Genomic DNA, 25,570 nt, shown 5'->3' on the forward strand with positions numbered 1-25,570 from the left:
AAAAAGCAACGTGTCTGCAACAGGATTTGAGGGCTGCTTCTCTTCTTAATGTTTAGCTGTCTGTTGCACTTTGGAAGATACTTGTTGTGGAGCTGAATCAGAGTGTGCTGAAGTCAGAGAAAAACCTTCAGTCCTTTGCATATGTGATTTTAATGTATGTTTGTTGTCTGTGAGGCTCCTGTCATCTCTGCTTAAGTGCCAAGTGGTAGCCCAAGTAAGACCCTTCTTCATGGCTTAAACTGGAAGATTTTGCCATTAGTTTTCAGTGGTAGCACAATTCCATGCAGCTAATACAGGTGCAGTAAGCTGAAGGGACCAAATGTAACTATCCTTAGGATAGTTATCAGCTGTGTCTGTGAGCTGTGAGGCCTCCTTAGCTGTGCTTTGCAGAACATATTTTAAGAAACATCTTACCAGAAGATTAAGAGGGCTCCACTTACTTCCAGAAACAGGAATTTCTTAGTATCTGCCCATCTCTAATTGCAGCAGAAAAATCTTTGACCCTTAAACTGTAGTAAAATTTGTGAACTGGCCACCCAAAGCTGTAGCCTCTCTAGAGGGAACCAGGAATTCTGGTAGTTGTTTTGTTAGTATGTACAAGGTCTGAGCTGACTTGAGGACAGGTGGATCTGGATTAGTAGGAACAAACTGAGAGGTGAAGAAATTGCCTGCAATAGTGACTCTTCATTTCTCTTGAGAGGTGGTAAGTGCTGCTTCACCCTTCCTTAGACTAAAGGATGACAAATCTGGGGTCAGGAGGGTACTGCTAAAAGGAAGGAGTGTTTGTAGTGGTCCTTGGTGTGGTGGCCTCCATTTTCTTGGTGTTGAAGGATCTTGGGTGGCTTCAATTTAGGTTGCTTTCATGCCTGTTGTGAGTGTATCTGGGTTTCAGGTCAGCTCTTTCTTATCAACCTCAAAGGCTTTGGATTGTATTGCACCTTCAGATGTGTTCTGTTAGCATTCCTGCTGAGCACCTAATGAAACTGGGGGGAGCTGGGAAGATCACACATAAATACAGATGCAACAGTCAGGTGGAAATGAAAAAAAGAAAAAGCAGAAATTAAATTAGTCACCTGTTTGACTTTGTGGTGGTCTTCTCTTCATATCAGGCTCTTTTCCAAACATATCCTTCAAGAAACAGCCTTGAAGGATTAAAAAGCATCTTTCAGAATTATAGGTTGCACCTACCAAGGCCTGTTTGATCTGAACAATAAAAAAAATAGGTACTTATAAAAGGGGTGGGAAGTTTAGAAATGAGATATATGACATTCATCCATCAGCTAACAAAATAGAGGATGAAGATGGTTAACAAAAAAGCAGTGCACAATCTCTTTGCCAAAAAAGGAGGAGCACTTATTTTGAGATCACATAAAATCACAGTCTCACAGTATATCAGAGGTTGGAAGGGACCTCAAGAGATCATCAGGTCCAACCACCCTGCCGAAGCAGGATCACCTAGGATAGGAACAGGAATGCATCCAGGTGGGTTTTGAAAGTCTCTGGACAAGGAGACTCCACAACCCCCCTGGGGGATGGAGGAAAACCAAGCAGGTGCACAACCAACCTATTTGTTCAAGCTGCTTTGCGTTAATATATCCAACATCCCAAACAGCATCCAACACCTGGCTGCTCTCAAATGTATTTTCTTTATTTCAGATGACTGATTCCTGGAGGTGTGCACCTGATTTTTTTCCCCACAGTCTGATACAACATCACTTATCATGAGAACATTAATGAAATCATGGATTCCTCAGTGTCTGCAGATTATCAGATCACCCTGCAGGTTATTCCATGGACAGAACAGGCTTCTCACATCTCAGATTATTTCTCATTATGACTCTATAAACCAGTATAAAAAGGAACTGCCAGAATACTTCAACTTTGCAAGCAATGTCCTAGATGAGTGGACACGACTAGAAAAGGTAGGATTTTTCTTCTCCTTCACAGAAATTGGAACAAAGCTCAGGTGATACAAATCAATTTTCCTGGTGAATGCCGGACAGAATTGGCTGCAGAGTAGAATGCACTGTTTTATTTTTGTTGTCAGAAATACAGCTATCACTTGAAGAGACTCAATGCCACAGGTGATTTGCTTAGTCTGGAGTTATTTTGGATTGAAGTGAATCATTTTAAGGCTTACCTTCTTGCTTCAATATCTTCTGTTGTGCTCTAGGATGGAACACGACTAGCCAATCCAGCTTTTTGGTGGGTAAATGATGAAGGAGAGGAGATAAAGTGGAGCTTTGAAGAGCTGGGATCTCTGTCTAGGAAAGCAGCTAATATACTTTCTGAGACATGTGGTCTGCAGAGAGGAGACAAAGTTCTAGCAATTCTGCCCCGTGTTCCTGAATGGTGGATAATGGGTGTAGCCTGTATCCGAACGGGTGAGTGACCTTACTGATCTCTTGGATGCAGAAAGAAAATAAGTAGAGGATGTGAAAAATATGCTACATTGATTTGATAGAAATCCAGGTAGGAATATGTTGCTGTTCCCTGTACAATTCAGCTTTTGCACAGAAGGAGAAATGGCAGCCCCCACACAAGAGCTGACGTGACATTGTGCTTTGTGCTGAACAGACATGGGCCAGTCAAATGGATTCTATTCTGTTGTATCCAAGGTTTTGTGGACTGTGATGTGAGAGTATCATTCAGTGTCTCAGTGCCTCAGCTGCCCAAGTGTAAAATTTGGTGGACAGTTCTGAAGGTGCAAGAAGACTGAAATCAATCTGTAGGTCAGGTCTGTTGAAATCCTTGGGAAAAGGAGGTATAGAAATGCACTCCCCCCTCAAAAATATGATTTCAGCCTTGTTGGACTCGATATTCAAACTTATATTTGTTCAAATTACAAAATCCAAGCCTGAGGAGTTTGTTGGCTGGGCAATGTATGTAAGCTACCTGACCCCCATCTATATTTATCAGGTGTCAGAGATACAAATTCCTTATTGAAATGGATAATGCCTTTACTCCAGATGTAAATATAATCCAAATGCTGGCCTTATCACCCCCCTCATTAAGTATATGAAACACTTCCTTCTTGAGTTACAAGTCATGAAAGTAGCGCTCAAAATAACTCCACATCTAGATGTTGTTATCTTTCATGTGAATGGCACAAAACTCAACATCAGTGTTGCAGTGTTTAGAGGTCTTTCAGAGCCATATGATCTGGGATCATTTCTAGGTCACAAATTCACCTAAGCTCTGCCTTCAAACCTGAGTTCCACTTGGCTCTTGGTTTCTCAGAGGATAAGATTTTAGCAAGGAGGCCAGCTTTTCTGTGGCTGGGGTCATGTCGTGTGAATGTAACAAAGATAAATGCTCCATTTTCTAAATTGCTTGTTGCTTTTTTTCCAGGAATTATCTTTATTCCAGGAACATCCCAGTTAACAGCCAAAGACATGTTATACAGACTCCAGGCTTCAAAGGCCAAGTGCATCATTACCAATGATACTCTGGCACCTGCAGTAGAATCTGTCATGCCTGACTGCAAGTTTCTGAAAAGCAAACTAATTGTAGCCAAAAGGAGCAGAAATGGGTGGCTGAACCTCAAAGAACTCCTTGCGTGAGTATCCGGCTGTTTTACCATCATCCCTGTGAGGTGAAGGACAGATGACATTGCTAAATCTTGGGATTGTTGTCCAAAAGATGAATGGCTTCTGTTCTTCCCTCCTTCTGCCATCTCCCTGTAACCACTGCATTAAGCACACATCTCTCCCACACACTTTTGGGGAGCTATACTGTGATGGTTTTAAGACTGTCTTTTTAATTTTTTTTCACAAAGTTTGAGCAGAGAAAGTGAAAGAGTGTAAACAAATCACTATTGGGTGTAAGAAAGCAAAATAATGATTATTCTAAACACTTTCATTGGAGAGACAGAAATGTTTAAGAACCTCTACTCAAAACAAGGTTGGGGAGTTGGGCAGTCTGGGACTCAGATTGCTCGCTTGGTTTCTGTCTGCCTGCTTCTTCCTCTTTTCTGGCTGAAGATAACACACTGACCTTGACAAGCTAAGTCTAACAGCCTCTCTGCTTCTTGACTCTCTGGCTTCTGCCAGGGGAGCATGGGGGGATTCCTTCTGGCTCCTGGGGAGGCCCCTTGGGAAGGCCCCTTATGGGAAGCAAAGGGAGCTTGGTTGTGCTTTTCTGTTGATTGTACATATTTGTAAATGTTGTGAATAGTGTCTATTTGTACATATCCATTGCATTTCATCATAGATGATAGTTTTGCTTGTAAATACAGCTTTCATTTGCTTCCAGACTGAGCTAGCCTGGTTATTGTCGGTGTGGGACGGGGATTTCAGCTCTCACACTGTTACATATACTCAGGTCTTTCAGCTTTCAGCTTCTCCTTCCTGAGCAGACTGCTGTCTGCTTCTACTGTGACCACAATCCAAGCACACGGAGTACTGATCTTGCAGTTGTTTTGTGCTTGTCTTCTAGAGCCTCACCTCATGCCTCTTGAATGGCATGAGAAGATACCCACTGCCAGCTCTCTGTGCTCAGCTATCATGCCATCCGTTGTTTTTCCTTGACTTTCTCGGTAGCCCAGACAATCTGAATGGTGCATCACTCTCTTGAACACAGATGATATGTCTAAGTCTGCCTTACCTGGCATAACAGCCTGAATCTGGCCATCACTGACTTCAGCCTGGGAGACAGGCTGTGTTGAGGCAAAAGTCGTTTGTGCGCCTGCCTGCTGTTCTGTAACAGGCACCTTCAGTGTCCTTGCAAAGCAGCTGTAGATAATGTCACAGGAATATGCTGTAGATGCTCACATCTTGGAAGTTATGGCATACAGAGCACCCTTGTGACTAGCAAAACAGACTCTCTGACCCACAGCTGTGGTGTCTGATGCAGCTCTTTATTTAGTGAGACCATATAGTTATCTCCTAAACCTTAACAAATACAGTTTCCTTTGTGAAAAGCTGCATGTAGTAACTGTCACCTACTATTTCTTCTGAAGGGTGGCATCTGCTGACCATGAATGTGTCAAGACAAGGAGTCAAGACCCAGTGATGATGTATTTCACCAGTGGAAGTACAGGCTCTCCAAAAATGGTGGTGCATTCCCACTGCAGTTACGGCATCGGATTTGCAACCTCTGGCAGGTATGCCTTGCACTTGTTCCTAGTGTCCTGATCAAGTGACATGATCACAATTAAATTGAAAATGTGACTGAAAACTCCAGTAAATTAGGTATTTCATGAGGGTAGGATCTTGCTTCTTCCTCACCTGTCCCCTTTCACAGTGAAAACCTCATTATTAAGAGGTTCTTGAAGACTGGGTTGGGATCACCACACAATGTTCTGTTGCTCAGAGGGCTGACTGCAGATCAGTGTCCTTATAGTGAAACTAGAGAAGGTCAAGTGCTTTAGTGTTTTGTAAACCTTCCTTTAGCACCAAAGCAACCTTGGACCATAGCATTATGCCTTAAAAGTTACAATACAGTTTAGATCTGTGGCTTGGTACTGACTTGCTTTCATTGAACATGATTATTTCCCAAGGCATTCTAAGTTGGAAGTTGGCAGTATAAAGTCCATAGAGTTACTCTGGTTGGATTGTTAGAGAAATAAGATGTGATTTAGCTAATAGATCTAATCCACAGGGTGGGGGAAGCCTATTCCAAATGGTCTGTTTGGTTTTTGATCTAGATCCGGATTCTGCAACTCAAGCCATGGGTGTTTTACACTGTTCAGGAGAAAAGCAAATGCTGGAAATGTTAAGTAGGAGGGAATGAAGGGAAATAAGAGAGTGTTTCAGAGTCTTGAACTCTCAGAAATTTTCTAAATAGCCCCACTTGCTGACACTGCATCTTCTAGTACAAGGCTCCTGCCCTTCACATTAATTATGCTGTGACCTATAGCTGAGTCTCTCTCACTCCATGAAGCATTCCTTTTTCTGTGCTTTATCATCAGGCACTGGATGAGCCTGACTCCTTCAGATATAATGTGGAATACCTCTGATACTGGCTGGGTGAAATCAGCTTGGTCCAGCGTTTTTGCACCATGGATCTGTGGGTCATGTGTCTTTGTACACCATATGCCACAGTTTAAACCAGCAGTTATTGCAGAGGTAAGTGGTACAGTTTATACTGTGAGTTTTAGTTCCAATTTACTTAAATGAACAAACAAAATGGGGCCAGTGCATGGGTATCCACTGCTCTGTAACAGCAGGGATCATCCCAAGCAATTATTGCTCCCTTTGGAGTCCAGTAAGCTAGAGCAGTAAGGGTTTTGCCTCCTGGTTAGGCCAGGTGATGTGGCTGGAGTGTGAAGGAGGTGTGGTGAAAGATGCAGAATAAAAAGAACTCAGGATCACTGCTGGTTTGTCCTTTATTTAGCCTAAACCTCACTTCAGTATGGACTTGCAACTACTTCAGAGTCAGCATGAGCATGAGCCAGTGATCAGAGCATGGCAGGGCCATGTTACCCTGAGTTTTCATTGAGCTGCCAGAATGCCTGTTCCTCCTCTCTGCCATTTTGCACAACCAGTCAGCTGGCTGATTTTCCTCAACACTCACCTATTGTGTGGAGAGGAGACCCAGACTTTCCCAAGGATAAAACTGGAAAAGCTTTAGTCTAGTTCACTGTTGTCACTTAGTCTTGAGCCTGGGACACAGTCACCTTGGAACTAGTACTCTCAGTAGTCATTCATTGAGGTGAGTGACTTTTGTAGGACATAAAGTACACTTTCTGCAGCAGTGGGCCTGACTGGTGGAGCTGCTGCACAGCTGGGGATCATAGTCACTAATGCAGTCATGCTCTGTGTTGAATGCATGTTGCATTTTTATGATTTTCCTTTTGCAGACATTTGAGCAGCTAAAGTTGTCTTAACCACCTGCACGTTTACAAGGTCAGACACCCCATTACACTTTCTCTTCAACAAGATAACTTTCTCTTTTCCTAGACTCTCTCAAGATATCCCATCACTGTCTTTTGCACTGCTCCCACTGCCTACCGCATGATGGTCCAACATGATTTGAGCAGGTACTGCACATCTGTCTGCTGAAGGAATTGCAGAGAGAAGCTGGGATATAATGCTGTGACAACTCTAGCTGTTTAGTTCTTTGTGTTGCTTAATTTTTACAAGGAAATCTAATTAGAAAAATTAGCTCTCAAGAGAAAGCTATGTTCTGAAATAGGAGAATAACTGGGCACCCCTCAGGCCATTCAGGCTTCAGGAATGGGTCTCTGAAAAGACAGCACAGAGGAGACAAGTGAGATGTTAAGTTGTCACCTGGATCAGGGAATTAGTGGAGTATAGTGGAGTTGTTCCCATATACTTGAGAATGAAGTGGCCAGTTAGAGGACTTGCACATGCTGAGAAAATCTGACAGCTGTCCTCACCAGTTTGTTACACCATGAAATACTCACCTTATGAGGAGTAGTCAGTGTGACTTGTAAGGAGTTTTCACATCTTCAGTAAGGTACTTGTTCTTCTCACATAGGTCTTTCATCCTGACCAAAGCCAGCCAAGATTTAGCAGAGAGTTCAGGCTCTGTGTTCCTTTTGCTTGGCACATAACTCAGCTTTCCACCAACATGAGATATGCTTATTCAGATTTCTCCTTTCTTGCCACCTCTTCCAAGAGTACACCTTTGTCACTCTTATTCCAGCAAAAATCCCCAACTTCCAGTGACACAAACTACAATTATCCTCAGTGGTAACATGAGCAATCTAGGAGTCCAATGCAGGACTGTGTAACAGGATGCTATTGTAATTTCCAAAGTAGCTTACGAAGTTTAAGGCATGCATACATTGAAAGTTGGGAGAGGCTGTTCAGTTAAGACCATTCATTGCTCTTTTGGGGAGTTAAGAGAATGACTTCCTTTGCTCCTCCTCTCAAGCTACAAGTTCCCAAGTCTGAGGCATTGTTTATCTGGAGGGGAACCACTCAATCCTGAAGTGATGGCAAAGTGGAAAACCCAGACAGGGCTGGATATCCATGAAGGTTATGGCCAGACTGAAACAGTAAGTTTGCATTCATTCTTGCAGTACAGCCTTTCAAAGGTAACAATTGCAGAGGCACAGTGTGCTTAATAAATCAGTGGCAAAGGTGGGAATCGTTTTAATGAACTTGGATGAAAAGCAGGTCTATATAATTATGATTCTATAGTTCCAAAACAACCCAGCTGCATATTTTTATGTTTCTAGGAAATACTAGAACTATAGAGTTTGTCTCCTGCAGAAAACATGCCAGAGATTCCCTCAAATCAAATAATTTGTGTAGATGCCTTCATCATCTGAGTTTGCTCAGGGTATCACTTCAGTCCCTCTGAGGTTTTAATGAAAAATACTAAATCAGTTCACATCCCAGACTTCTCTGTAACTGAACGTTAACAAAGCTGTTAAGAGTCATGTTTCAGGCATTCTCTCCCCTTACCCTTCATTTGGTCACAAATTAATTGTCCCATTACTGAAATAAGATCTGTAATATGTTCACATCTGCTGTCTCGCAAGTTGAAGTGTTTGCAGAACCACCCACTGGCTCAAACTGAGCACAAGCAACCTCATTCCACAGGGCTGACCTGAAATGCCTCTCAACTCGTCTCTAATGAGCTGGAGAACCACAGTGCTTTAGTCCTCATCACAACAGTCATGAAGAGGTGTTGTGCCTAATGCAAACAATACTCAATTCTGCAAAATGTTGAACACATTGAGAAAGAAATGATCTGTTCTGCAGGTGACAATATGTGCCACTAGGAAAGGAATGGAAATTAAACCTGGCTCCTTTGGAAAACCTGTTCCCCCTTATGATGTGCAGGTATGTTGATGTGGCACATCGGAGCCCAGCTGTGGGTGCAAGAGTAAGGGAATGCTGGCTGTGTCCCTTCTCTGTCCTGCACTGTGCTGTAACAAGATGCTGCACTGAGTTAATCAAAGCAATGCTGATGTGTCCTTTCTGCAGATCATAGATGAGCGTGGGGCTGTTCTGCCTGCAGGAGAAGAAGGCAGCATTGCTATCCGAGTTCGACCAACGAGACCGTTCTGTATGTTCTCTGAGTACTTTGTAAGTATACATTGGCCTGTCTGTGCCTGCTCAGAAGCTCAAGAGAGACCCAGGGCAAAGTTCTGTTGACTTATTCAAGGAGCAGGCTTTCATCCAGGATGTTCACTAGGTCTCACTAGGTTGTTTGAAGGTTTTGAGCCTGCTCTGCTATTTGAGGACTGACTGGCAGAGTCTAACTTCAGGAGTCAACACAAACCAGAGGGATACCTTGTTCCAGACATGTAGCTGGCAGTTGGCAGGGGCTTCGTATTCAATGCCTTACTCTTCCTTCCCATCCTGCTCCTATTCTTGGTTAAGGATTAATGAAGGAAGCCCATGAAGTCTACTCTGATGTCACAAGCTCAGAGAGGCTTCCCAAATAGTATCTTACAGCACTGTCAGAGGTACCCACAGGGTGGTCTTTTAAATCTTTACAAGTTACACATTCTAGCATGCACAAATATATTTGGTGGCAGAGAAACTCTTTGTGCAGTTACGTGGCACACAGACCATCAGTAGCTCCAACACAAGTTACAGCACAAAAGCATCAAGTGTAGATCATCATATGCCTTTGTGGTAGTGGCATAACAGTGCTATTAAAATGGGAATGCTCTATCCACTGAGAGCAGAACAGGTATGAAAAAAAAAACGTTTGAGAATGGCCATTTTGATTCAGATGAAAAGTCTGTTTAAGCTAGTGTTGTGTCTGTGGTGGTGCTGAGTTAAGAAAACACTGGAATTAGACAATGTAAAGATACTCTTCACTACATTTGAACTGTCACATGGAAGGAGCTTTGGGGAACCCTTTTATGTGTTTAATTCTCTTCTGAATCCTCATAACATTTGGACAGCAGTTGCTCACTGTACATCATTCTTTTGGTTCTGTACTTCAATTCTACTTCAATTTTTCATTGTCTTCTGTTGTCAAGGTGTTTTTCCTGTGCTATCTAGACCAAATAGATTAATGTAGATAATGAAGTTTTTCTAGTTGATCTCCTCATTCATGTTTTGTCTTGAAGGTCAGGGGTAAAATGTTTCCAGTGACAGGTTATTGTGGCAACACCCTACAAATGAGACCTGGGTTGTACATTGTAGTAATTTGCTGTAGCACAGCTTTTCTTCCCTGAAACACCAATCCATGCATGCACAAATGTTCTTTTCCACCTCCCACAGATTTCCACAAAACTGCTAATTAATGTGGCTCTGGTTTTGTTTGTTTTCTTTTTGTTTGTTTTCTTTTTGTTTGTTTTCTTTTTGTTTGTTTTCTTTTTGTTTGTTTTCTTTTTGTTTGTTTTCTTTTTGTTTGTTTTCTTTTTGTTTGTTTTCTTTTTGTTTGTTTTCTTTTTGTTTGTTTTCTTTTTGTTTGTTTTCTTTTTGTTTGTTTTCTTTTTGTTTGTTTTCTTTTTGTTTGTTTTCTTTTTGTTTGTTTTCTTTTTGTTGTTTCTTTTTGTTTGTTTTCTTTTTTGTTTGTTTTCTTTTTGTTTGTTTTCTTTTTGTTTGTTTTCTTTTTGTTTGTTTTCTTTTTGTTTGTTTTCTTTTTGTTTGTTTTCTTTTTGTTTGTTTTCTTTTTGTTTGTTTTCTTTTTGTTTGTTTTCTTTTTGTTTGTTTTCTTTTTGTTTGTTTTCTTTTTGTTTGTTTTCTTTTTGTTTGTTTTCTTTTTGTTTGTTTTCTTTTTGTTTGTTTTCTTTTTGTTTGTTTTCTTTTTGTTTGTTTTCTTTTTGTTTGTTTTCTTTTTGTTTGTTTTCTTTTTGTTTGTTTTCTTTTTGTTTGTTTTCTTTTTGTTTGTTTTCTTTTTGTTTGTTTTCTTTTTGTTTGTTTTCTTTTTGTTTGTTTTCTTTTTGTTTGTTTTCTTTTTGTTTGTTTTCTTTTTGTTTGTTTTCTTTTCGTTTGTTTTCTTTTTGTTTGTTTTCTTTTCGTTTGTCTCTTCTGTGCTTTTTGCTTTCTGTTTGTTGATTTTTAATTGGCGATGTAAAATAGTGTTGAGCACACTCCTTTTGAGGAAAAACTTGTGAAGTTGTCTTGATCATCATTAGCACCAGTGCAAAGTAAATGCATTGCATTGCCCTAGTGATTGGATGCAGTTTTTGAAATGTTTGATCATTTTCAGGATAATCCAGAGAAAACTGCTGCCTCTATACGAGGAGATTTTTATCTCACTGGAGACAGAGGGATTATGGATAAAGAAGGCTATATCTGGTTTGTAGCAAGAGATGATGATATCATTAATTCTTCTGGGTAAGTCAGTTGCTTTTAGATTTGGTCATTTGCCTGTTCAAGTTCAGTTTGGGTAGAGCAATTGGGTGGCCAGCTTGCTGCAGCTCTCCTGTCTGCATTTCCTTCACAGGTATCGCATTGGCCCGTTTGAAGTGGAAAGTGCATTAATACAACACCCTGCAGTCTCAGAGTCAGCTGTTGTCAGCAGTCCTGATCCACTTCGAGGGGAGGTATAAAGAGAAAAATAAGATACAGAATGCAAATTCTCTTTATTCACAGGATCACAGGGAGTTAGGGGCTGGAAGGGACCTCGGGACATCTTCGAGTCCAACCCAGATGGTCAGAGCAGGACCATAGAATCTAGCACAGGTCATGCAGGAACACAGCCAGATGGGTCTTGAAAGTCTCCAGAGAAGGAGACTCCACAGCCTCTGTGGGGAACCTGTTCAGTGCTCCGTGACCCTTACAGTAAAGAAGTTCTTCCTCATGTTGAGATGGAACTTCTCATGCTGTAGTTTACATCCATTGCCCCTTGTCCTGTCACAGAGCGTGAGCAGAGGCTGTCCCTTCCTTCCTGACACCCAGCCCTCAGATATTTATACATATTTATTAGATCCCCTCTCAGTCTTCTCTCCAGACTAAAAAGCATCAAGTTCCCTATATAGTACAAATACCAAATCACAGAATCATTTCAGTTGGAAAAGACCTCTTAAGATCATTGAGTCCAACCATCAACCTAAGACTATTATGGCCATTAACCCATGTCCTAAGTGGCACGTCCACAGGTTTCTTGAACAGAATAGGATTAGGCTTCTTGGAATTAAGCGTTGCAGATTTTTGAAAATAAAATGAATTTTTAAAAAATTGAAAAGCCATAGCTTGGCAGACCTGAGGACTTCAGAATATTTGTCTGTTTTGCAGGCTTTGATGTGGAAAAAAAATTGGCTTCTCAGATTTACTTTGTTGTCTTTTTGTCCAAGAAATAGAATTCAGATGATTTCTCTCTGTCACTAAGCACTGGTGGCAGTGAGGGTTTAGGGTTTGTTTTTGCATTCTTTAATTTTACAATGTTTCTTTGAGTCCCTGGGTGAGATTTTTCAGCTGTATTTTTGTTTTCTGTTCTACAGCTTTTGGAAAGTTTAGTAGTGTACAAGGCTAAGAAGAAAAAACTAAAAGGGGAAAAGTAGCAAAAAAAATACTGTGATGCAGAATATGTCCTTCAGAACATTGCCTTTGGAAATAAACAGAGTAAAAAGGGAAATTTAAAGAGAAAACTCACATTTTTGCATTGTGAGCTTTGGTACAAGTGTATCTGTTTATTCCCATCTCTCGAAGTTAATGGAGTCTCTTAACTTTTATGGCACAGGTGGTCAAAGCCTTCATTGTTTTAGCTCCTGCTTATGCGTCACACGACCCAGAAGAATTAACTCTTGAGCTGCAGCAACATGTTAAGAAGGTGACTGCACCTTACAAGTATCCAAGGAAGGTAAACACACCACAAATAGACAGGTCTTGTATCAAGTTGAACGTTTTTTGTCCTACCTTGGTTTCTTTTCAACTTCATTCTGACAAATGATCTAACCACAATAAAATTAAATAAAAGACAAGAAAAGTAAATTATAGTCTGCTGGAACTGTAGCCTTGGGTTCACTGTATGTGCCAGAAAGGACCCAAGGGGGAAATGCTAATGTGACTAATCTTTGTCAGGGTCCAGTCTTTCTTTCATGAAATCCTGGGGTTTTCACAGCAGCTCAGATGGGCAACGCATTCAGATTTTATCAGTTTCTCCCTTGAACTCTGTCCAGACTCTCAGTCAAAGCAAAGGGGAATTTTCTGCTGGCTATCAGAGGGATTGGGATCCATCCCTTACAACCAGGAAAGACATCAGTAACTCCCTGTCCTGACAGCTGAAGCACTCATCTCTTCAGGATTGGGGTACCTAGCCCTGCAAGTACTGCCTGTGCAGTCAGCTAAGATGTGTAGCAAGGAATTGGAGATATTCAAGGTCAGGCTTCACAAGGCTCTGAGCAACTTGATCTAGTGGAGGATGTCCCTGCTCACTGCAGGGGGTTGGACTGGATGACCTTTAGAGGTGCATTCCACTCCAAACCATTCTAAGATTCTATGAATTTCACCATTCCAGCCCCAAGCTGAGCAGCTTTCCTTCTTTTTACCCTATCCATGACAAAAGTGTGTCTTCCCTTGCACCTGGGAGATGAAACAGAATGTATTGGCCTAAAAGTGAGCATTTTTGCCTTCCAGGTGGAGTTTGTTCAGGAGCTGCCAAAGACAGCTACTGGGAAAATCCAGAGAAAAGCTCTAAGGAACAAAGAATGGGGAAGAGTATAACATCATCTGGAAACTGAGGAGGGAAAACTTCCATCATCTGTACCAGTCACAGCACAGCACCTTTGGCACATGGTCGTGACCCAGAGCACTAGGAGAGCCTCCAGGATGCAAAAGACACTGCCACTAATGCAGCTTGAGGATGTGTGGTATTAAGACCCATCTGCCATTGACCTACAAATTTTCACAAGGGAGAAAGTGCAAGTAATTAAGAATGAGGAATAACAAGAGAGAAGGGAAGAGATCCTGGAGTTTACAAAGGTTTAATATTTTTATTGGAATTAGTACAAACAGCTTCCTATTACAAAACCCCAACTAACAGTGTAACTACAATGTGTTGATAATTACAACAGCATGAGAAATTAATAAAAATAATCTTTGCTCTGTGGTGATTATCAGCAGTGAAGTGATATTCTGCCTTCAAAAACATGCTGCAGTCCTTTCTGAGTGAAAGGAGAAGCACAGCTTCATCCTGATGAATTTGTGATCTGCTTAAATGGTTAAAGTGCAGGCAAAGAGAAGTTAAAAAGTGCTGTAGGTTAAGGATGAAATGATGCACTATTAAAATGGTGTAAATGATTACAAGAAAAAAGTTACTCCACAGAAAGAATTGTGCTGCCTTGTCTGTTTTGTGCTATGCTCTGTTCTCATTACTTCCAAAGAAGCAAATAATTAAGTAGGAAGGGTTTCACTCCAGACCCTTTTCACATCTCCAGATAAAGACTAATCTTTACAGTGCCTCCTTTGGGAAACACAAGCCCTGAAAGCCAAATGAACTGAATGAAGAGGATCTACCCCAGCCAGCTCTAAGCCTATACTGTCCACAGCAAACAGGTCAGGAGAATGTTGTTTGTCTGACTTCCTAGTGTTGCTGATCCTTGAGAAGAAGCAGATGGTACTGAATCAGGAAAAATTATTTCAGATTCTTACAGCAGGTCAGAAGACTTTGCCATTACTGGGGCTTTTCCTCAGTTTCCCTGGTTCGTTTTCACCTCTAGGTTTGCAGGTGAAAAAATGCTAAAAACTGTTGAAGGCTCTCACAGCAAAACTCTGCAGACATTTTTGTAGACCATTAGGGATTCTTGGATTTAAAATGTTTTTTTATCCAGCCAGTCTTGAGTACTGTTTCCAGTGTTGAATATTGCTTCTGAATGTTCTTTCTGGCCTCTTTTCTGTACAGGTTTTTATGTAGATTTTGTCATTGCAGTGCTCTGAAATCTGTAGTTCATAGCTAAGTCATAGGACTAGAGCAGTATTAGAAATGAGAGATATCTTACTGTGTTATTAAAAAGAGTTATCAAAATTATTAGCCATATCTGTTGAGCAAAATTGGATCCATTGAGTTTCAGCATTGACAGTGGAGGTCACAACCTGAAAGAATGATTACATTTGATGAAAATCTTGATGGTTTTACTGACAGTTGTTTCCTTAAGTAAGAAGAAAAACAAAACCAAAAACAAACAAACAAAAAAAAACCAACAAAACAAAGCAGTAAAAATGAATGTATATCCCAGAATACAACATAAAACCTCTTTATTAATGTCCATTTGCTGTGGATGTATTTAGGGAATATTTAAAAGACTGCTTTTTACCAGTAGAGCCTTTAGCAAGAGCAGAAAAGGAAGTTTAACCTGTCAAGTTCAACAGCCACCCACTTAACCTTGAATTGAGTTCAGTAACTTGTGTTTAGTGGTTGCAAAATGAAAATCAGTAGGTGGGCTCAGGTTTTAGAATCATCATATGCCTCTGGGACTCCACTGGCTCCTGACAGTGAGCACTTCCAATGAACACTGGCTCCAGACTCTGGGCAATTCCAGGGTTTTTCTATCTTAGCTAACCTTAAGAAAAGCCTCTAAATAGCATTAAAATTCTTTACTCTTGAGTACAGATCTGAAGCAATCTTCTAGACTGCTGAAAATAATAATAAAAAAAAGAGTAGCAATGAAAAGGAAAAAAGTAATTGGTCTTTAGAGCTTTTAGGATCGTTATGGTGAGTACAGATGGAAGAGGGCATTTACAGTGAGAAAATGTAGAGAAGTGTCTAAATCAAATTGGAGACCTATGTCAGGGATTACTGACCTCAAGGATGTATGTTGTGAATGGTTGTATCAGGCAGCAACGGTTTAAGCTAAAATGGTGAGAATCTTGATGGAAGTAGTCTGGTAATGTTCTTGAGCTCCATGTGAAGGAAAAAGAGTAGAGAATCAGATACTGAATGCTTTGGTGTTAGAACCAGTAACCTTCTTATAATGCAGACAATAACAACAGATGTTGTTTGACTGAGGAGAGCTGTGGGCAATTAGCAGCCCCAAAGAACACATCCAAGAATCTGTAAGGGTCATCTGAGCTACAGAGAAGATACCAGATCAGTACAGTACATTAAGTCCTTAAAAGGCTGGTGGTAAAAAAATAAAATTAACATTTAATTAACTGCTCAAAACATCTGTTTGGCTGTGGCTGGCCTGAGTGACTTCAATTAATAACTCTTGAATTCATAACTGTTTTCTTCTTTGTTGTTTTCTTTTTGCTGTTGTTGTTGCAGGGTTCGTAGCAACAGTTCCACTAATTTATTTTTTTTATATATAGTCTACAGCACCTACATAGATCATCTTCTGCCATGAAGTTGTTTAAATTACAGACTTTAAAATCCTTGTGGACTCTGCTGAAGCCTCCTAATAGGACTTTCCACGGACCCCCCAGGCTGCTTGTCTCAGATGTATATTCACAGTACGAGTCCGTCAGGCGGGGTGAACAGGAAATACCAAAATACTTTAACTTTGCAAGTGATGTACTGGACAAGTGGTCTGAGATTGAAAAGGTAGAGGATCTTTGTTGTGCAGATGAGATACTTTAGTTTAAAATTTAATTTAAAAAAAGTTGGGGATACTTAGCTAAAAAAAAAAAAAAAAAACAGTTGCCAAAACCGCAGAGTTATATAAAACCTCCTTCTTTCTTGCTTTATTTAAAAGATGTCTCTGACCCTTGTTGCTCCCTATGTAGGTAGGAAAAACAATGGTGAGTCACTTCTGACTTTGGTTTAACCTCAGAATTGTCATGCTTATTCCTTTTGCCTACTGTAACTCTAGCTGTTCACCTCACAAAAACACAGGTAAGGTGACAATAACGTTGCTTGCTAGGGAAAGTTGTCCCACAAATGTTTAATTGCCTTGCTCCAAAGTGGATTGGATTCTGCGTTTGTCCAGATGCCCTGTAGTTAGAGACAAGTCACTTAACTCCCCTCTTCCTGAGCAAGCAGACTAGGAAGAGGCCTGGGATACTGTGTTGTCTTGTGTTAATTTGTTCTCTGCTGGTGCTGCTTCTGTTGAATAGTATTCCACAAATCCATTCAGAATACCAGGACTATTATGTGACATATTTGACATTATCTGTTATTTTGTAGGAGCATCAATGCTCAGCTAAAATAGGATCCAGACTAGAAATTGAGCCTGGAGATAGTAGGGGTAGTAAACATTTCAGGTTCAGAGAAGGATAATGTATTGGGAATGTCTGAGCTTGATCCATAACAAATCTTGAGCCATGAAGGACAATAGGGAAGAAATTTATTTATGTGCTAGTTGGGAAATACTCACATCTTACATCATTTGCAGATATTTTGTGATTTATAATTTCATGGTCTGGAAGAAGAAAATGTTTTGGCTTTGAATCGCTATGTTTTGTAGGCTGGAAGGAGACCACCAAACCCTGCCTTTTGGTGGGTAAATGGAAAAGGAGAAGAAGTGAAGTGGAGCTTTGAAGAGCTGGGCTTCCTGTCTCGGAAAGCGGCCAATGTGCTGACTAAAGTATGTGAACTGCAGAAGGGGGACAGAATTGTTGTGGTCCTGCCACGAGTCCCAGAATGGTGGCTGGTGAATGTGGCTTGCATGCGAGCAGGTCAGTGAGCATACCTGAGACTGGTAGAAGTGGTTAATGCAGACTGCTTGGCAGGATCAGGAATTTATGTGGTTTATAAAGGAAAAGTAATATAAGAACTTAGTGAGTGGCCTAGCTACAATTACTCAGGTACTCCTAAAGGATTTGCACTAAGCGCCATAGAACAGGTGGCTTGCGCAGCAGACACGGAGATGGCAGAAGGTAGGGAAGAGCCTTGGAATTCACCAGATGGGTCCACATTTCACTCCTTACAGGAGAGCACAAGCAGCTGCGTTAGACCACTATGACTGGTGTGGCACTGACAGGACAAATTAATCTCAGAGGTCAGTTTGGGAAGAGTTTAATAGCTTAGGTTCTTAGAGAAGAATCAGATGTAAAAAAATGCTATCCCAAACTAATGTCATTGCTCTTGCAGGAATTGTCTTAATTCCAGGAATATCCCAGTTATCAGCCAAAGACTTACTGTATCGACTGCAGGCGTCCAAGGCCAAATGCATTGTTACTGATGACACATTGGCTCCTGCTGTGGACTCAGTGGCATCTGAATGTCAGTTCCTGAAAACAAAGCTTATCGTGTCCAAAGGCAGTAGGGAGGGATGGCTGAACTTCACTGACCTGTACAAGTGAGTATGAGTTAGTGAGACTGCAGTCACAGTGCAGAAAGCAGATCTGTTCTCCACAAGTGCCTATCTAGAAGTACTCAGCACATGCCAGCATTAAGGTGTTACTCCTGACTGCTTGATTGCTGATCCACATCTGAGTTGTTTATTAACAGTGATCATGTTCTGGGAAGTTTCTGCCCTGTTCTTCTTAAACCTGTCTTTTAGGAAGTAGTATTTCACATTGTTTAGTCTAATTTGTGGAAAGGTTTCTGTGATGCTTCTTTGGGATAGGAGTCTTGCAATATGTAGTGCTTCATTGCATTCTAAAGCCTGTGGGAAGCAAGCAGTGGAGTCATGATTGCATTCTCTGTTTTAAAGGAACCAATCTGCTGACCATTCCTGTGTGAAAACAAGCCTTCAGGATTCAGTGATTATCTTCTTCACCAGTGGAACCACAGGTTCTCCAAAGATGACTGAGCACTCTCAGGGTAGTCTTGGTTTCAGACCCCTTTTAAGTGAAAGGTATGAAAAGTTTGAACCTGGTTGAACATGGGATAGTTGAAGCTGCACAGTAGAACTGAGGGAAAAAATAACTGAGTAAGAATTACCAATGTATGACCTCAGTCCTTCTCCCTCTGAAACTGGACTAGAAACTCAGCAGATTTCCAGGGTAGGATCACCTCAAGCGTTTTCCTATTTTAATATCTCTAAAGAAAGGTTAAGAGTGGGTCAAAGGGCAGCCATCAGCTGGGAATACTTTCGTGCAGAGAACCAAGAGATCCCATGCTGCTTGGGCTGCAAGAAGCTTTGTGACACATAGATGAGCAGAGGTTGCACAAATCATCCTGGTGCTTCAGCAGAAATCCCTGGTGTCCAACATAACATCCCTGAGTGCTGCTTCAACCCTATCTTCCTACGTAGTGAGAAGTCACTTTATTGACATTCAGACCCTTACTCTATCCTGTTTTGACTGACACTATGTATGTATGGTGTATGTGTGTGTGTGTGTATATTCATGCTCTTTTGTCCTAGGACAAGCAGTCCATAAAAATAAACTTCCTCAGGGTACCCAGTGCCCATGTGTCTCATCAGAAATCTTGGGCTAGTTGGTTTCTTTTGTTTTCTTTGTTTAATGATTTGGTTTGGGCTTTTTCTAAAGCAAAATCTTTTCGTTATCTTTTCATTCTGTTTGTTTTCTACTCTGTCAGATACTGGTTGGATTTGACTCCCTCAGACATAGTATGGAACACATCAGACACAGGATGGGTAGTAGCTTCACTGGGAAGTGTTTTTGATCCCTGGACTTTTGGAGCATGCATCTTTATACATAATCTACCACAGACTGAAGCATCAACCATCCTAAATGTAAGGAAAAACTCAGAGAGATGTGCTAATCTGCATAAGGGGCCCAAAAATAATTCTGAACAGCATCCCTAGATTTCGTGAGAGTTCTGTCCATAGTTGTGTTCAAGGTGCTGTATCCATTGCTTAGAGGCCCTGTTTGCATTTTTCATGTGCACAGAAGGGGACAAACCTGCAGTTCATTCACATGTTTTGCTCATAGCTGGTGAGTACCTGAATAACAATCATCCAAAAGCAGCACTAATTGCTTGCCTTGTGTTCCAGTGATGGTGGAAGCAATATCAGCTGGTATTAATGCAAACAAACGAAAGTGTTTCTCTGCCCACAGTGGCCAAGATGAAAGTGAAAACCTCCCTGCAATGTAGACACAGCCAGGCTTGCTGTGGCCATGCTCCAAGCTGTGCAGCCTGGGTGCAGGGTGGGGTTGTGTCCCATCAAACGTACTGTGAGCCTCTGCATATTACATCAGCTCTAGGAGAGTTTCCTGCCCAACAGTGAGCATGGGGTGCTTTTACACAGGAAGCAGAGCTAAGTTGCCCCCCTCTTGCTTACTGTCCATGCAGAAGGCAGTGTTCTGTCTGAGCTTCACCTGTCTGTCTTGTTTCACTCACAGACTCTCTGCAGATTCCCTATCGATGTGCTGATCTGTGCTCCCACGCTGTTCCGCATGCTGGTGCAAAATGATCTCTCCAAGTATGTCAAGAAATGGTTTACTTATATTTAACCTACCCTCACTAAACTTCAGTGATCTCCCACATCTGGCTGCTTGACCCAAAATAGGTAGTCATTTAGTTTGAAATGTCCTTCATGAGAGGACCATCGTAACAAATTCTTGAGTTTGCTCAGCTTTGTGATCAAACAGAGAGAAACTTGATGTGACTTTCACTGCTGAACTTGTGAGCAAATCCCTGAGGGTGTGAAACTTGAGTGCCTGTGGAATTTTTTATCACAATTTTCAATGATCATATTCCTTGTCCATGCTTTGGGAAGGACTGTCATCCCAGAAAGGCAGTCTCAGCGTGAGTGTGAGGCAGTGACTTGTAGCAGTTGTACATCACCCCTTGCTCCAGTTCTCACCACCTGCCACTCTTCTGCCTTCTCCTCTTGCACTTTCTCACTTGGGGTCTTGCAAAGGTCCAGCAAGCAGAGCCCTGGCTCAGCAAATTGCTCTGTGGTTAGTTATAGGCATGTCCTTAAATCTCAGCTGACTTCAGCAAAAACTTCATTTTTCTTCTCCGTTTAACTCTTGACTGCTGCTTACTCATATGGATGCTCTGATTTCCCCCCTTTGTGGTATTATTTGTTTATAGTTTCATGCTCCTTGTCTTGCCCAATAGATTTAAGTACTGACTCTTTTGGTTTTTTAACTCCTTGTGAAGCTACAAGTTCATGAAGCTGAAGCACTGCCTGAGTGGAGGGGAGCCACTCAACCCAGAAGTCATGGCACAGTGGAAAAGCCAGACTGGGCTGGACATCCATGAAGTATATGGGCAGACTGAAACGGTATTGCTGTTCTGTTAAACCTGGGTGACTCCTGTCTGCTTCACCATGTTCTGAGGCTTGTTCTGCAAGAGCACAGCCTGTTTCTATGAAGGCTTCACTAATACCTTCTCCTGATAACCTCTGAAAGAACACCCTTTCGTGGCTCTCCGTGCAGAACCTGCCAGAAGCATGGATTGTTGGGAGAAGATGTGCTTTAATAATTCCATAGATGTCCTTAAGCAAATTCCAAGTGGCAGGCAGGAGTTTGAATCTATGGAAGAGGACTGCTTAGCAAAGCATAGGAGCTCTGCAGCTAGTGGAACAGGATTCTTCCAGGGACTTTCTTGATTTCTACCTATCTGTGCCACATAGCACTGACATAGAGGATCCTTTAAATTTTAATTCCTTGCCTTGAAATTATTCTAGAAAATACCTTTAATGAGTGGAATGTGAATGTAGCAGTTTTCTATTGCAAAACTTGGGTTTGTTTTGTATATTTGCAGGGAGTAATCTGCTGTGTTTTTAAAGGAATGAAGATTAAACCTGGATCAATGGGGAAGGCTGCTCCCCTTTTTGATGTTCAGGTTTGTTGGCTGCTCTTTAGATTCTCTCACAAGCTTTTTCTCCTTTGGCTTGGAAGTTTCTGTTTGTTTATTTGTTTTCTCATTGGACTAAAATCTAATTGTTTTTCATTCTAGATTGTAGACAAAAAAGGTAATATCCTGCCTCCAGGACAACAGGGGGAAATTGCTGTCAGAAGCAAACCTATAAGACCACTTGGTTTATTCTCTAAATATGTAGTAAGGACTTCATTTTATTCCTCACCACAACCAGTCTCCCCAAGATCTCTCCAACTGCATAGTGGTTCAAAAGACTGAATATTTTTTCGCTAGTTTATTATTTATTACCAATGTAGTTTGTTTGTTTGAATTTGTGGGTGCTAGAAAGGGGAAGAGAAGAATTTGCTCAAGATTGAGTTTTGTTTGTTTTAAGAACAAAAACATGGGGGGGTTGGGGTTTTTTTAAATACATTTTGGTGTGTTTTATAGCAATGTGAGGACAATTCTTGAAACTCCTGGACTGAAAAATGAAGTTCCAGTGCATTTAACATATCTGTGTTGTAGCAGAATGTATGGCTAATGCATGCTCAACATCTAAATGATTGCTTGTAAACCACTAGGATAACCCTAAGAAAACTGCGGAAAGTGAGCGTGGGGATTTTTATGTCACTGGAGACAGAGGAACTATGGATGAAGATGGTTATTTTCAGTTTATTGGAAGAGATGATGACATCATCATTTCCTCAGGGTCAGTTTGCATGCTTCTGAATCTGCCATTGTATGATCTTACATGTTGTGTTCCTGGGGAGCTTCTGATGGGACAGTCCTGTCATGAGTGTGTTGACCTCTTGACTTGCTTTATTATTAGCTTTTCATGGACCTGCTTTCTCATCTTGCTGATGTCAGTGGGCTCTGTATCTGTTTCCTCTGGAACATTTCATTTGTTTCAACAAACAGTGAAGGCTTCCACTGGCAGAGGAGGGGTTTTAATCTAGTTTGGGTTTTGACTAAAACTGAAGGGCAACTCTTTCTTATTCAAGGAGCATTGTGGGCTTGGCTGTGCTAGGTGACTAGTTGGACTCAGTAAGCTCTTTTCCAGCCTCAACTATTCTATGAAACATTTCATTTTTAACATGAATTTGGTATTTTATGATGTGATACCATAATGTGGCATCAGCTGATACAGAAGACCTCAGCTGTAGGGTGGGGTTGAGCTCTAGCTTTGGAGCTAGAGGGGGAGCTAGTGGAGAGATGGAGAGCATTCCTCTACCACATGAGCACCCTGGAATACTCTTCTCACACAGCCAACTTTCCCACTCTGCCTAAAGTTTCTATAGCTGGTTGCTGGTTTGTTTTGTTTTGGGGCTTTCTCTGCAATATGAGGATTAAAATACATTTGGTACTGGTGTGGGAGCTCATGAAATCAAATCCTGCTTTTTTCTTTCCTTACCTAGATACCGCATTGGGCCATTTGAAGTGGAGAGTGCCCTGATGGAGCACCCAGCAGTGGCAGAAACAGCTGTTGTCAGCAGCCCAGATCCTCTCAGGGGAGAGGTAATGATGCTGAACATTGGTGGGGGAAGCAATATGTTTAAATATATAGCTATATAAAGCAGCTCCTACTTCACTGAGTAATGTACAGACCTGAGGCAGGCATGTCATCCTGGATAAATCTGCCTGTCACCTGGGGTGACAGGCAAAATCCCTTCCAATTTACATGCCTGTGCTCTTAGTTTCTTTTCATCCCAAGAAGATCTTCTCTACAGTAATGCTTACATTCCCCTTCTTGTTAAGCACTTCTTTACACACTGAAAATGTCTTTTCTGGGTTTCTTGGTGTAGCCAGAGTTCTACTATAACTGCCCTAGTATTAAACTTGGGCTAGGTGTGTGGAGAAAGCACAGTCCTGTGCTGGGATGATATGGGCCTTCTGTGCTCAGTGAGAAGCAAAATGGCCCTCAGCTTCACAAGAACTCTGCAGAGACATGTCTTATTAATCCTCCTCCTTTACCTCCATTGAGAGGACAGAGCAAATTCTTTTGCATTCTAAGGGGGGGCAGGAAAACTGCCTTCAGCTTTCCCTCCTGCACAGCCAATTCTTATATTGTGCTGCTTTCTCTGTTCCTCCCTTTTGCATGTCATGACTGAACAGTACTACTCACTGGTAACCTATATCTCAGCTCTTAAAAATGGATGGTGTCTGACCACTTTTGTTGACCTTACTTTACAGGTTGTGAAAGCATTTGTGGTCCTGTCCCCAACCTTTTCATCCAATGACCTGGAAAGCTTAGCCCATGACTTGCAGGAGCATGTCAAGAAAACTACTGCTCCATACAAATACCCTAGAAAGGTAAATGCTCTTGAGGAGGAGCTTGAAATCAGGGCAGCCTTCCATCAATGTCAGGACAACTACTGCTTGGATTTCCATGGCTTACCTGAAAGAGAAAGTGGTAAAGATTCAGCTGGATCATTGGCTCCAGAAAATCATTCCTAAAAAGCATTAGTTTATATTGACAAAAGTGTTTATTTAAACCTCTGCAAAATTTCCAGGCTTTGTATGACATCCTAGCTGGATCTGCATGCTCTAAGCCAGGTCCACAATTCTCCATTTTGTATCTAATCTTCAACCAAGCACTCTGGTGAATTTAGGGTAGTATCTGACTGAATCTGAGTAAGTTGTTATCTACTGGTCCTCACAGTTGATAAAGAAGAGGAAAGCCCAGGAGGATGTACCTGATGTTTCTCAGTAATCCCAGCACCACAGGAAAAGAGCTACTAGCAGTGCCTTAGTGCAGAACTCACAGGAGCTAAGGTCCATTAAGACTGTGTGCCAATAACATCCTTCCTTTCTTCGTGTCATTCACCTCTGACCTCTGACACCATTGAGGTATTCATCCTTCTGTTACAGGACTCATGTTACAGATTGGTTGGGAGGCAGTGATGCAGATGTTTGGCCATGTAGGCAGTCAAAGAAACTGTTTCACAATTGGCACAGTGTGCTGCCTTGATTTGGCTTGGACCTGACCCTTTAGGCAAGCAGTTCTTACTGATGGGAGTCCTTTTCCTTTTAGTATTCCACATATGCAGAGAGCCAGTCCTGGGAACCCAGCTGTGTAGAATAGGCTGTGTTGTTGTCTGTCTTTTTTTTGGTTTTTTTTTTTCTATTTAGGTGGAGTTTGTCCAAGAGCTGCCCAAGACAGTCACTGGGAAGATAAAGAGGAATGAACTGAGAAACAAAGAGTGGGGACGGATGTAGCATTGTCTGGAATTGAACAGAACTTCTTTCATTTCATTGGCACCATCTAAATTTCTCTGATATAGCTGCCCCTCTCCTGAACTATTTTTTGCTAAACACCTGAGCTGCAAAAACTGCAGATAACATCAAGATGTGACATCTGTGCCTGCTTACAAAGCTTCTAATGTCAGTACCACAGTTTCAGTTCCTGAAGCACTGCTGAAAAAGGGAACAAACCATAGCACTCCATTCTCCAGAGAAGGGCAACGAAGCTGGTGAGGGGTCTGAAACACAGCCCTCTGCAGAGAGGCTGAGGGAGCTGGGATGGTTTAGCCTGGAGAAGAGGAGGCTCAGGGGTGACCTCATTGCTGTCTACAACTACCTGAAGGGAGGTTGTAGCCAGGTGGGGGTTGGTCTCTTCTCCCAGGCAACCAGCAGCAGAACGAGGGGACACAATCTCAAGTTGTGCCAGGGGAGGTATTACTTGGATATTAGGAGCAAGTTCTTCACACACAGAGAGAGATTGCCCATTGGAATGTGCTGCCCAGGGAGGTGGTGGAGTCGCCATCGCTGGAGACGTTCAAAAGCAGACTGGATGAGGCACTTAGTGCCATGGTCTGGTTGATTGCTTAGGGCTGGGTGATCGCTTGGACTGGATGATCTTGGAGGTCTCTTCCAACCTGGTTGATTCTATGATTCTGTCATTCTGGTCCTGAATATCCACAGGCCCATCAGAATCTGGCTCATGAGCCATGCCTTTTAGGTAGTGTCAAAGATTAGTGAAGAGAGAATGCTGATGTTGATTTTCTGCTCCAAGGTGCAGAAAAGGTAGCCATGGATTTGAGTGGTTCAGATGCTCTGTCCTTAAATGCAGCATGTTTAAACTGAATGCAGC

At 41.7% G+C, this 25,570-nt stretch overlaps 2 protein-coding genes across 2 annotated transcripts; both read left to right on the forward strand.

Annotated features, from left to right (window-relative positions):
- Nucleotides 1-1,721: 1,721 nt before the first annotated feature.
- On the forward strand, nucleotides 1,722-13,547 carry LOC128974278 (acyl-coenzyme A synthetase ACSM3, mitochondrial-like). Its single transcript, XM_054390833.1, has 13 exons — nucleotides 1,722-1,922; nucleotides 2,174-2,384; nucleotides 3,352-3,559; nucleotides 4,961-5,104; nucleotides 5,912-6,068; nucleotides 6,903-6,982; nucleotides 7,843-7,966; nucleotides 8,679-8,759; nucleotides 8,904-9,005; nucleotides 11,092-11,219; nucleotides 11,329-11,428; nucleotides 12,565-12,684; nucleotides 13,461-13,547. The coding sequence occupies exons 1-13, from the start codon at nucleotides 1,722-1,724 to the stop codon at nucleotides 13,545-13,547; spliced, it is 1,743 nt and encodes a 580-aa protein (XP_054246808.1).
- A 1,389-nt stretch (nucleotides 13,548-14,936) lies between these two features.
- Nucleotides 14,937-24,696, forward strand: LOC128974643 (acyl-coenzyme A synthetase ACSM4, mitochondrial-like). The gene is made up of 14 exons (XM_054391317.1): nucleotides 14,937-14,995; nucleotides 16,131-16,362; nucleotides 17,225-17,435; nucleotides 17,851-18,058; nucleotides 18,416-18,559; nucleotides 19,246-19,402; nucleotides 20,013-20,092; nucleotides 20,779-20,902; nucleotides 21,385-21,465; nucleotides 21,580-21,681; nucleotides 22,062-22,189; nucleotides 22,896-22,995; nucleotides 23,671-23,790; nucleotides 24,610-24,696. The coding sequence occupies exons 1-14, from the start codon at nucleotides 14,937-14,939 to the stop codon at nucleotides 24,694-24,696; spliced, it is 1,833 nt and encodes a 610-aa protein (XP_054247292.1).
- The last annotated feature ends 874 nt before the right edge of the window (nucleotides 24,697-25,570 follow it).

The sequence above is a fragment of the Indicator indicator genome, chromosome 22 (genome assembly GCF_027791375.1).
Source record: "Indicator indicator isolate 239-I01 chromosome 22, UM_Iind_1.1, whole genome shotgun sequence".
NCBI lineage: Eukaryota > Metazoa > Chordata > Aves > Piciformes > Indicatoridae > Indicator > Indicator indicator.

Excerpts from the sequence above, each read along its gene's own strand:
- LOC128974643 (XM_054391317.1), top strand. The coding sequence starts at position 14,937 with ATGAAAATCTTGATGGTTTTACTGACAGTTGTTTCCTTAAGTAAGAAG. Across the intron at positions 17,436-17,850 it reads TGTGGCTTGCATGCGAGCAG|GAATTGTCTTAATTCCAGGA; the intron begins GTCAGTGAGCAT and ends TTGCTCTTGCAG. Across the intron at positions 18,059-18,415 it reads AACTTCACTGACCTGTACAA|GAACCAATCTGCTGACCATT; the intron begins GTGAGTATGAGT and ends TCTGTTTTAAAG.
- LOC128974278 (XM_054390833.1), top strand. The coding sequence starts at position 1,722 with ATGAGAACATTAATGAAATCATGGATTCCTCAGTGTCTGCAGATTATC. Across the intron at positions 5,105-5,911 it reads GGATTTGCAACCTCTGGCAG|GCACTGGATGAGCCTGACTC; the intron begins GTATGCCTTGCA and ends CTTTATCATCAG. Across the intron at positions 9,006-11,091 it reads GTATGTTCTCTGAGTACTTT|GATAATCCAGAGAAAACTGC; the intron begins GTAAGTATACAT and ends GATCATTTTCAG.